This window comes from Hyla sarda, chromosome 7 (genome assembly GCF_029499605.1).
Source record: "Hyla sarda isolate aHylSar1 chromosome 7, aHylSar1.hap1, whole genome shotgun sequence".
Lineage (NCBI taxonomy): Eukaryota > Metazoa > Chordata > Amphibia > Anura > Hylidae > Hyla > Hyla sarda.
Genome location: NC_079195.1, coordinates 235524001 through 235536484, shown reverse-complemented (window position 1 = coordinate 235536484; position 12484 = coordinate 235524001). Strand labels below are relative to the sequence as shown.

Here is a 12484-nt window from a genome sequence, read left to right as displayed (position 1 = left end):
TTTCTGGGATCAGTTTATAGTCGGGGGTCCCGGAATCAGTTTATATTCGGGGGTCCCGGAATCAGTTTATATTCGGGGGTCCAAGAATCAGTTTATATTCGGGGGTCCTGGGATCAGTTTATATTCAGGGGTCCCGGAATCAGTTTATATTCGGGGGTCCCGGAATCAGTTTATATTCGGGGGTCCCGGAATCAGTTTATAATCAGGGGTCCCGGGATCAGTTTATATTCGGGGGTCCCGGAATCAGTTTATATTCAAGGGTCCCGGGATCAGTTTATAGTTGGGGGTCCCGGGATCAGTTTATAATCAGGGGTCCCGGGATCAGTTTTATTTGGGGGTCCCAGGATTGGTTTATATTCGGGGGTCCCGGGATCAGTATATAGTCGGGTTTCCGGGATCAGTTTATAGTCGGGGGTCCCGGAATCAGTTTATATTCGGGGGTCCCAGAATCATTTTATATTCGGGGGTCCCAGAATCAGTTTATATTCAGGGGTCCCGGAATCAGTTTATATTCGGGGGTCCCAGAATCATTTTATATTCGGGGGTCCCAGAATCAGTTTATATTCGGGGGTCCCGGGATCAGTTTATATTCGGGGGTCCCAGAATAAGTTTATATTCGGGGGTCCCGGGATCAGTTTATATTCGGGGGTCCCAGGATCAGTTTATATTCGGGTCCCGAGATCAGTTTATATTTGGGGGTCCCGGAATCAGTTTATATTCGGGGGTCCCGGAATCAGTTTATATTCAGGGGTCCCGGAATCAGTTTATATTCGGGGGTCCCGGAATCAGTTTATAATCAGGGGTCCCGGGATCAGTTTATATTCGGGGGTCCCGGAATCAGTTTATATTCGAGGGTCCCGGGATCAGTTTATAGTTGGGGGTCCCGGGATCAGTTTATAATCAGGGGTCCCGGGATCAGTTTTATTCGGGGGTCCCAGGATTGGTTTATATTCGGGGGTCCCGGGATCAGTTTATAGTCGGGTTTCCGGGATCAGTTTATAGTCGGGGGTCCCGGAATCAGTTTATATTCGGGGGTCCCAGAATCATTTTATATTCGGGGGTCCCAGAATCAGTTTATATTCAGGGGTCCCGGAATCAGTTTATATTCGGGGGTCCCAGAATCATTTTATATTCGGGGGTCCCAGAATCAGTTTATATTCGGGGGTCCCGGGATCAGTTTATATTCGGGGGTCCCAGAATCCGTTTATATTTGGGGGTCCCGGGATCAGTTTATATTCGGGGGTCCCAGGATCAGTTTATATTCGGGTCCCGAGATCAGTTTATATTTGGGGGGGTCCCGGGATCAGGTAATTTTCAGGGGTCCTCCGATCACTTTACGCCCATCTGGAGACCTGGGATGTGATTTCTCTTTTGTCCTTACAGGATCGTCTGGAGGAGGAGCATCAGGACATGGAGGAGGAGCTTCAGGCGGAGCCTTCACTCACAGGTGACCCCATAAACCTGCAGTATTATAATATGTGGCTCCTCCCTACTCGCAGCAGAATTGCGCTTGCAGCTCTGGGTGCGGCTGGAGGGACCTTGTGCTCTGGTTCTGAGGTTTCATCTGTTTTAGAGCTGAAGGAGGAACGAAGAATCCTGGAGAGAGACCTGAAGCTCCACCAGTACCCAGCAGCCTCTCTACCCACATCCAAGATGGCGTCCAGAAGACCGAACCCCCCCAGGTAAAGGCGAGGACCTCGCTGCCGTCTCTGTAGATCTGGTCCTTTCTGTTCTTTAGTTTTCTTTCTTCTCCAGGTCGCTGGATCTTGGAAGGCGAGGAGGAGACGCTGAGCGTAGACATTTACCGGATGTACCGCAGCGTGCCCCCCACATGACTCCATGCCCCCCGGATCCAAAGATGAAGAGTCCTGAGGGAAGGAGAGTGGGAAAAGGCCTCACAGGGCCCAGGGCCCTATCCTGTGATGCTACATCTTCACTTAGGGGTTCTGAGGAGCCAGGACAGAGCGCCCCCCAGAGACTAGAGCGGGCATCTGTGTGTGACTGGATGAAGGGTCCAGAACGTGGTGTCCCATCTCATAGAACAGCGCTCCCCAATGATGAGGCGACTGCCCCTAGACCATTGGTGACCCCTGTATCTGCGCTGCTTGTACCATTACCCCCCAAAGTACAGAGACCACCCGGCAGCCCTGGCCCAGCTCCATCCTTCCGCAGAGTGAGGACTAAGGTGGCAAATCTGCCCCCCTGAGAGGGTATTGGGGGCAGAAAGGACCAGACTGTTTGGTAAACTCATCATGTTTGGGGGCGCACCTCACCTTATAATGTTTTGGGTCACCGGGCAGACTCCTTGGAAAGCTGCTTGAGCCGCGTGGTGAAATTAGAACGTGATGAAGATTTATGGGTCACATGAGGCGCGGATGGATCCAAGGGGTCACTATTCACCACGACTGACCCGGTGTAAACAAGAAGCAGAGACTTATATACATTTATAGGAAACAAACCGTCAGGGGTTAAAGGTCTAAAGGAAAGGAGGGGGGCTCCAGGCTGGGGGTCACCATGACCTCACTACTTCAATATTACGACCTTTGACTTTTTAGATCTATAAATGTTGGTTGATGGGACTGGAATAAGACAAGAAGAGGAATCTTTTGGCAGCGTTGGGGCCTCCTTCTTACCAATTCCTTGTTAGATCAGGGTCACATCCCTGTGTAATACACCCCCCAAACTACAGGTCCCTGAGAGCAGACGAATATGTCCTTCTTTATCAGGGTCTTAAAATATGGAGACAAATCACCTTGCAACCACCATCACTGCTGACAGTTTTCTTCCTCCTTCCCTTTACTATCATTTTCCTGTTGCCCTTCTTCCCTTTATCACTTTCCTTTTTGCCCTTCTTCCCTTTATCACTTTCCTTTTACCCTTCTTCCTTTTATCACTTTCCCGTTTGCCCTTCTTCTCTTTATCACTTTCCTTTTTGCCCTTCTTCCCTTTATCACTTTCCTTTTACCCTTCCTCCTTTTATCACTTTCCTGTTTGCCCTTCTTCCCTTTATCACTTTCCTTTTACCCTTCCTCCTTTTATCACTTTCCATTTTGCCCTTCCTCCTTTTATCACTTTCCATTTTACCCTTCTTCCCTTTATCACTTTCCATTTTGCCCTTCTTCCCTTTATCACTTTCTTTTCAACCTTCTTCTCTTTGCTGTTTCCTTTGACCTTTAACCCTGATGGTCTTTTTTCCTGCCTACACGTGTATCTAATCCTTTGCTCTTCTTTGTTTATACCTGGGGGAGGTGCTGGTTGACTCTGTATCCATCAAAGATCCCAAATAGATTTTTCCACTACCTGTTTTACAGAATATCTTGTTGCTGAGTGAGCGGGGGTTGTGACGCAGTGGGTCCGATACTAACCTATGGTGACTGCACTGTATCCAGGGGAGCAGATCATTGTACATGTACAATATGGAGCGCCGCGCCAAAGTGAAATATACAATTGTATCACTTCTCAGCTGAGGACAGGACGAGCTATGTACAATGTATCAGTCTGGAGTCCAGGATGTTTAGCTCACAGAGCATTGTCTAGACTGGATATAATTGTATCACTTCTCAGCTTAGGACAGGACTAGCTATGTACAATGTATCAGTCTGGGGTCCAGGATGTTTAGCTCACAGAGCATTGTCTAGACTGGATATAATTGTATCACTTCTCAGCTGAGAGCAGGACTAGCTATGTACAATGTATCAGTCTGGAGTCCAGGATGTTTAGCTCACAGAGCATTGTCTAGACTGGATACAATTGTATCACTTCTCAGCTGAGGACAGGACTAGCTATGTACAATGTATCAGTCTGGGGTCCAGGATGTTTAGCTCACAGAGCATTGTCTAGACTGGATACAATTGTATCACTTCTCAGCTGAGGACAGGACTAGCTATGTACAATGTATCAGTCAGGGGTCCAGGATGTTTAGCTCACAGAGCATTGTCTAGACTGGATACAATTGTATCACTTCTCAGCTGAGGGCAGAATAAGAATGTTCTCAGTCAGTGACAGGAAGCAGAGATCCTAAAAATAATCAGGAATTAGTTGTAGAACATTTGAGTTATAGTGATGAAGCTTTACATAGAGGCATGCCCCTGACCATTACAGAGCGGTGCGGATTATAGAATATTCCTGCTGATTTCTATCATAGTAAGGCAGAGTTCACACCCAGGATTCGGTCCTCGGGCGGCTCTGACACAGGAGAAGCTCCACATCTTTCCATTACGGTTTCTCTCTGGTTTGGTTTGTAATGAGGACTGGAATATTGAGGAAATATGAGGAGTGAACACGACCCAGAGATGAGACGTGGAGCTGAACTTTTCACATCTCGTCTTCTGTGTAATATATAGAAATGAGGAAATCATCTGACTCCAAAGGGGACTCTACAGCTCCTCATCAGGGTGAAGTTGTGGCTCTGCCCACTAGAGGGCGCTGTGAGGTCATGGAATACACAGACACCACTGGGCAGAATGTGTGAGCCAAATGCAGCGTGTGATGATGTGGCTGATACCAGAGAACAGTAGATTGTGTTCTGCAGTCAGCCTCCCCGCCGTCTGGATTGGCTGATACCAGAGGACAATAGATAGTGTTCTGCAGTCAGCCTCCCCGCCGTCTGGATTGGCTAATACCAGAGGACAATAGATTATGTTCTGCAGTCAGCCTCCCCGCCGTCTGGATTGGCTGATACCAGAGGACAATAGATAGTGTTCTGCAGTCAGCCTCCCCGCCGTCTGGATTGGCTGATACCAGAGGACAATAGATAGTGTTCTGCAGTCAGCCTCCCCGCCGTCTGGATTGGCTGATACCAGAGGACAATAGATAGTGTTCTGCAGTGAGCCTCCCCGCCGTCTGGATTGGCTAATACCAGAAGACAATAGATTATGTTCTGCAGTCAGCCTCCCCGCCGTCTGGATTGGCTGATACCAGAGGACAATAGATAGTGTTCTGCAGTCAGCCTCCCCGCCGTCTGGATTGGCTAATACCAGAGGACAATAGATTATGTTCTGCAGTCAGCCTCCCCGCGTCTGGATTGGCTGATACCAGAGGACAATAGATTGTGTTCTGCAGAGAGCCTCCCCGCCCTCTGGATTGGCTGATACCAGAGGACAATAGATAGTGTTCTCCAGTCAGCCTCCCCTCTGTCTGGATCGGCTGATACCAGAGGACAATAGATAGTGTTCTGCAGTCAGCCTCCTCTTCGTCTGGATTGGCTGATACCAGAGGACAATAGATTGTGTTCTGCAGTCAGCCTCCCCGCCGTCTGGATTGGCTGATACCAGAGGACAATAGATAGTGTTCTGCAGTCAGCCTCCCCTCCGTCTGGATTGGCTGATACCAGAGGACAATAGATTGTGTTCTTCAGTCAGCCTCCCCTCTGTCTGGATTGGCTGACACCAGAGGACAATAGATAGTGTTCTGCAGTCAGCCTCCTCTTCGTCTGGATTGGCTGATACCAGAGGACAATAGATTGTGTTCTGCAGTCAGCCTCCCCGCCGTCTGGATTGGCTGATACCAGAGGACAATAGATAGTGTTCTACATTCAGCCTCCCCTCCGTCTGGATTGGCTGATACCAGAGGACAATAGATTGTGTTCTTCAGTCAGCCTCCCCTCCGTCTGGATTGGCTGATACCAGAGGACAATAGATAGTGTTCTACATTCAGCCTCCCCTCGGTCTGGATTGGCTTATACCAGAGGACAATAGATTGTGTTCTCCAGTCAGCCTCCTCTCCGTCTGGATTGGCTGATACCAGAGGACAATAGATTGTGTTCTGCAGTCAGCCTCCCCGCGATCTGGATTGGCTGATACCAGAGGACAATAGATTGTGTTCTGCAGTCAGCCTCCTCTCCGTCTGGATTGGCTGATACCTGAGGACAATAGATTGTGTTCTGCAGTCAGCCTCCCCGCGGTCTGGATTGGCTGATACCAGAGGACAATAGACTCCCCCCCCCCCCCCCCTCGGGCCCCTGAATCATCAGACACACAGTGGAGTCAGACAAGGACTTTATTTCTGTCAGGACCAATAACTGGAGGTGACGCTTCTACGTTTCTTTAATCATAATAAGTCATATAAACTACAGGGACATTGAGATTTTGTTTCCGCCATCTACACAGTCTGCGCCTTGTATGGCGACGCCGGGTGACGATGGAACCTGTTGGGGCGTCGCGTTCTTCCCTACAGCGCAGGGTTTGGGGGGACGTCGCCCCAGGACGCAGATTATTTTTGTTCCAGGTTCGGCCCCAGGACGTGAGAAAATAAAATGTAACAAAATCTGAGATGAAGAATAAACGGGCGGATACGTCACCACCAAACACGCGGCGCGACGGCCTAGGGAAGGCGCTGAGAATAATACTTGTGGGTGAGGAGCAGCAGAGATGAGTGTCATGGAGTACAACTCCCATCAGGCGCTCCCCCTACAGACAAACATTCACATATATTATCAGCTATGGGGCAGCAGGGGGCGCTCACCAGGAATAATTTACAGCTCAGAGGGGAAAAGCGTAAAAGGAATGAAGACGCAGGACGCAGCGTCACCGCCACCACATAACCTGACACTGCGCCGCTACATGCAGCAGAGCTGAGCGCTAATATCACCGGACTATTCCAGCTCCACTACCAGAGAAAACAACTAAAACAGATTCAAATGTATCTAGTGCAATGATTGGCAGGTGACAGCCACGCCCATAGCGCCAGCCCCTCCCCTAAAAGGAGGAGGTGGCTCTTTGTATTGTAGTCATCTATTTTAAGGGCCGGCGCAGTCACCGTACGGCAGAAGTTCTGCTACTTTGTGTTTCAGTTTTTCACTATTTTTAAGTTCTTAAGATAATGGGAAATGTTTGTTCCCATTGAAAACCTTGTTTGATCTAATCCTGCTCACAGCTGAGGGTTTGTTACAATTGTATACAGTCCCCTGTCAGTTTTCCCTGCACTGATACATTGTAACGCCAGCAGAAAGACTTGTGCTGATGTGTCAGACCTTTCCAGTGTGAGCAGAACAAGGTCAGCACGAGTTCCTATTCACAGACAGCAAGCAGAGATCTTAAAGGCTTTGGACACGGAAATGGGATTTTTACAGGTTAGTGGTTACAATGAGGTAAAAAAGTTGCACTAAGTTTTGGCTTCATTGATGATAAAGAGTCTGTGCGTTCTCTCCTCCTGCTGTACACTCATACAGCCTGAGCTCTCCTCATCTACCCCATGTGATCTGCCCTCCCTGAAGACTTGGACACTTCACACTCTCACAACTGCCTTGTACACAACCAAGGGTCCGGTTCGGACCAGAAACGTGTAGCTTATGTATTCACAATAAAGCCTCTGAAAGGAATGCGGATGTGTTCCTGATTTTCTTAATATCCAGAGTTCCAGCGCCAAAATTTGTCCACATTTTCTTCCAATACCTACTATTATTGTACACAACCAGGACTAGCAAGCTGTCAGATCTGTGTCAAAAGCAGCAGCACAGTCTGCTAGGTGAAGGAGTAACAGACTCTACGGCAACAGTAATAGGACAGCCAACAAGGTGAAGGAGTTACTCAGATTTTAAAGCATCAGAATAGTCAGCTCTGTATAGGAGTAGCACAGACTCTACAGCAGCAGGTTAGCCAACAATATTTAGGAGATGTACAGACTTTACAGCAGCATAGCTAAATGAAGAACTAAGACCCACTCCACGTGATTTGCGCAGTCAGCTAGGTTAAGGTGTGACACAGAATCTACTGAAGCAAGATTGGCAGCTATGTACAAGATTTACACATGCTACAGCAGCAGGAGAGCCAGCTATGTAAAGGCCTAACACAACCTCAACAGCAGCAGGATAGATCACTATGTACAGGAGCTACACAACCTCTACAGCAGCAGGATAGATCACTATGAACAGGAGCTACACAACCTCTACAGCAGCAGGATAGATCGCTATGTACTGGAGTTACACAACCTCAACAGCAGCAGGATAGATCACTATGTACAGGAGCTACACAACCTCTACAGCAGCAGGATAGATCACTATGAACAGGAGCTACACAACCTCTACAGCAGCAGGATAGATCGCTATGTACAGGAGCTACACAACCTCTACAGCAGCAGGATAGATCGCTATGTACAGGAGCTACACAACCTCTACAGCAGCAGGATAGATCACTATGTACAGGAGCTACACAACCGCTACAGCAGCAGGAGAGCCAGCTATGTAAAGGCCTAACACAACCTCTACAGCAGCAGGATAGATCGCTATGTACAGTAGCTACACAACCTCTACAGCAGCAGGATAGATCGCTATGTACAGGAGCTACACAACCTCTACAGCAGCAGGATAGATCGCTATGTACAGGAGCTACACAACCTCAACAGCAGCAGAATAGATCGCTATGTACAGGAGCTACACAACCTCTACAGCAGCAGGATAGATCGTTATGTACAGGAGCTACACAACCTCTACAGCAGCAGGATAGATCACTATGTACAGGAGCTACACAACCGCTACAGCAGCAGGATAGATCGCTATGTAAAGGCCTAACACAACCTCTACAGCAGCAGGATAGATCGTTATGTACAGGAGCTACACAACCTCAACAGCAGCAGGATAGATCGCTATGTAAAGGCCTAACACAACCTCTACAGCAGCAGGATAGATCGCTATGTACAGGAGCTACACAACCTAAACAGCAGCAGGATAGATCACTATGTACAGGAGCTACACAACCTCTACAGCAGCAGGATAGATCGCTATGTACAGGAGCTACACAACCTCTACAGCAGCAGGATAGATCGCTATGTACTGGAGTTACACAACCTCAACAGCAGCAGGATAGATCGCTATGTACAGGAGCTACACAACCTCAACAGCAGCAGGATAGATCGCTATGTACAGGAGCTACACAACCTCTACAGCAGCAGGATAGATCGCTATGTACAGGAGCTACACAACCTCTACAGCAGCAGGATAGATCGCTATGTACAGGAGCTACACAACCTCTACAGCAGCAGGATAGATCGCTATGTACAGGAGCTACACAACCTCTACAGCAGCAGGATAGATCGCTATGTACAGGAGCTACACAACCTCTACAGCAGCAGGATAGATCGCTATGTACAGGAGCTACACAACCTCTACAGCAGCAGGATAGATCGCTATGTACAGGAGCTACACAACCTCTACAGCAGCAGGATAGATCGCTATGTACAGGAGCTACACAACCTCTACAGCAGCAGGATAGATCGCTATGTACAGGAGCTACACAACCTCAACAGCAGCAGGATAGATCGCTATGTACAGGAGCTACACAACCTCTACAGCAGCAGGATAGATCGCTATGTACAGGAGCTACACAACCTCTACAGCAGCAGGATAGATCGCTATGTACAGGAGCTACACAACCTCAACAGCAGCAGGATAGATCGCTATGTACAGGAGCTACACAACCTCTACAGCAGCAGGATAGATCGCTATGTACAGGAGCTACACAACCTCTACAGCAGCAGGATAGATCGCTATGTACAGGAGCTACACAACCTCTACAGCAGCAGGATAGATCGCTATGTACAGGAGCTACACAACCTCTACAGCAGCAGGATAGATCGCTATGTACAGGAGCTACACAACCTCTACAGCAGCAGGATAGATCGCTATGTACAGGAGTTACACAACCTCTACAGCAGCAGGATAGATCGCTATGTACAGGAGCTACACAACCTCTACAGCAGCAGGATAGATCGCTATGTACAGGAGCTACACAACCTCTACAGCAGCAGGATAGATCGCTATGTACAGGAGCTACACAACCTCAACAGCAGCAGGATAGATCTCTATGTACAGGAGCTACACAACCTCTACAGCAGCAGGATAGATCGCTATGTACAGGAGCTACACAACCTCTACAGCAGCAGGATAGATCACTATGTACAGGAGTTACACAACCTCTACAGCAGCAGGATAGATCGCTATGTACAGGAGCTACACAACCTCAACAGCAGCAGGATAGATCACTATGTACAGGAGCTACACAACCTCTACAGCAGCAGGATAGATCGCTATGTACAGGAGCTACACAACCTCTACAGCAGCAGGATAGATCGCTATGTACAGGAGCTACACAACCTCTACAGCAGCAGGATAGATCGCTATGTACAGGAGCTACACAACCTCTACAGCAGCAGGATAGATCGCTATGTACAGGAGCTACACAACCTCTACAGCAGCAGGATAGATCGCTATGTACAGGAGCTACACAACCTCTACAGCAGCAGGATAGATCGCTATGTACAGGAGCTACACAACCTCTACAGCAGCAGGATAGATCACTATGTACAGGAGCTACACAACCTCTACAGCAGCAGGATAGATCGCTATGTACAGGAGCTACACAACCTCTACAGCAGCAGGATAGATCGCTATGTACAGGAGCTACACAACCTCTACAGCAGCAGGATAGATCGCTATGTACAGGAGCTACACAACCTCTACAGCAGCAGGAAGTCAAACTAGGCGAAGGAGTTACACAGACTACAGGACAGCCAGCTATATACAGCAATTGCACAGACTCTACAGCAGGGCTTTTTAATATTTTGCTACCCAAAAGTAATGCCTGGGCCTCAGTGGACAGATCAAGCGGATTCCTGGGCCCCTCCATTTGTAGTAGAAATCAGAAATTAAAAAACTGACTTAGTCTATCTGTCAATTGTCTTCTAAAGTAAAAAAACAAGTTTATAATGTTACTTAACCAAAGATTTTTGCAGTCAGTCAAAGGACTGTGCAGCTTATAGCTAATTCTGTGAAAACGGCCTCAGCTGAGCCTAAAAAACAACTAGGAAATGTCTCTCTGTGTATTTTAAGAAGCACTGCTCTACAGAACCATGACAGCCAGCAGTGTACAGGAGTTGTATAGACCCTACATAACCACGACAGCCGGCAGTGTACAGGAGTTGTATAGACCCTACATAACCACGACAGCCAGCAGTGTACAGGAGTTGTACAGACCTTACAGAACCACGACAGCCAGCAGTGTACAGGAGTTGTACAGACCTTACAGAACCACGACAGCCAGCAGTGTACAGGAGTTGTATAGACCCTACATAACCACGACAGCCGGCAGTGTACAGGAGTTGTACAGACCTTACAGAACCACGACAGCCAGCAGTGTACAGGAGTTGTATAGACCCTACATAACCACAATAGCCGGCAGTGTACAGGAGTTGTATAGACCCTACATAACCACGACAGCCAGCAGTGTACAGGAGTTGTACAGACCCTACAGAACCACGACAGCCAGCAGTGTACAGGAGTTGTACAGACCCTACAGAACCACGACAGCCGGCAGTGTACAGGAGTTGTACAGACCTTACAGAACCATGACAGCCAGCAGTGTACAGGAGTTGTATAGACCCTACATAACCACGATAGCCGGCAGTGTACAGGAGTTGTATAGACCCTACATAACCACGACAGCCGGCAGTGTACAGGAGTTGTACAGACCCTACAGAACCACGACAGCCAGCAGTGTACAGGAGTTGTACAGACCCTACAGAACCACGACAGCCGGCAATGTACAGGAGTTGTACAGACCTTACAGAACCATGACAGCCGGCAGTGTACATGAGTTGTACTGAACCACGACAGCCGGCAGTGTACAGGAGTTGTACAGACCCTACAGAACCACGACAGCCAGCAGTGTACAGGAGTTGTACAGACCCTACAGAACCACGACAGCCAGCAGTGTACAGGAGTTGTACAGACCCTACAGAACCACGACAGCCGGCAGTGTACAGGAGTTGTACAGACCCTACAGAACCACGACAGCCAGCAGTGTACAGGAGTTGTACAGACCCTACAGAACCACGACAGCCAGCAATGTACAGGAGTTGTACAAACCCTACAGAACCACGACAGCCGGCAATGTACAGGAGTTGTACAGACCCTACAGAACCATGACAGCCGGCAGTGTACAGGAGTTGTACAGACCCTACAGAACCACGACAGCCAGCAGTGTACAGGAGTTGTACAGACCCTACAGAACCACGACAGCCGGCAGTGTACAGGAGTTGTACAGACCCTACAGAACCACGACAGCCAGCAGTGTACAGGAGTTGTACAGACCCTACAGAACCACGACAGCCAGCAATGTACAGGAGTTGTACAAACCCTACAGAACCACGACAGCCGGCAATGTACAGGAGTTGTACAAACCCTACAGAACCATGACAGCCGGCAGTGTACAGGAATTGTACAAACCCTACAGAACCACAACAGCCGGTGTGCACTCAGCACAGTGACTCAGCACTTTCATCAGCTGTTCGGGACACAGAACCCTTCAAGACACAGTTTTCTTCACTACAGGAGTTGTACAAACCCTACAGAACCACAACAGCCAGCAATGTACAGGAGTTGTACAGACCCTACAGAACCACAACAGCCGGCAGTGTACAGGAGTTGTACAGACCCTACAGAACCTCGACAGCCGGCAGTGTACAGGAGTTGTACAGACCCTACAGAACCACA

At 48.6% G+C, this 12484-nt stretch overlaps 1 protein-coding gene and 1 long non-coding RNA gene across 3 annotated transcripts in view; one reads left to right on the top strand and one right to left on the bottom strand.

Annotated features, from left to right (window-relative positions):
• CCDC24 (coiled-coil domain containing 24) overlaps positions 1 to 3059 on the top strand; it is an 80670-nt gene extending 77611 nt beyond the window's left edge. For both annotated transcript variants that reach the window (XM_056533158.1, XM_056533157.1), the window contains exons 7-9: positions 1384 to 1447; positions 1574 to 1682; positions 1756 to 3059. In XM_056533158.1, the coding sequence (XP_056389133.1) occupies positions 1384 to 1447; positions 1574 to 1682; positions 1756 to 2206 (624 nt within the window). In that variant the 3' untranslated portion in view covers positions 2207 to 3059. The remainder of the gene's footprint in view (positions 1 to 1383; positions 1448 to 1573; positions 1683 to 1755) is intronic.
• Positions 3060 to 5979: 2920 nt separating this feature from the next.
• LOC130283528 (uncharacterized) lies at positions 5980 to 8332 on the bottom strand. The gene is made up of 2 exons (XR_008846727.1): positions 8153 to 8332; positions 5980 to 7837 (listed from the first exon to the last, which is right to left on the bottom strand). It is a non-coding gene; the product is annotated as an uncharacterized LOC130283528 (long non-coding RNA).
• Between the last annotated feature and the right edge of the window lie 4152 nt (positions 8333 to 12484).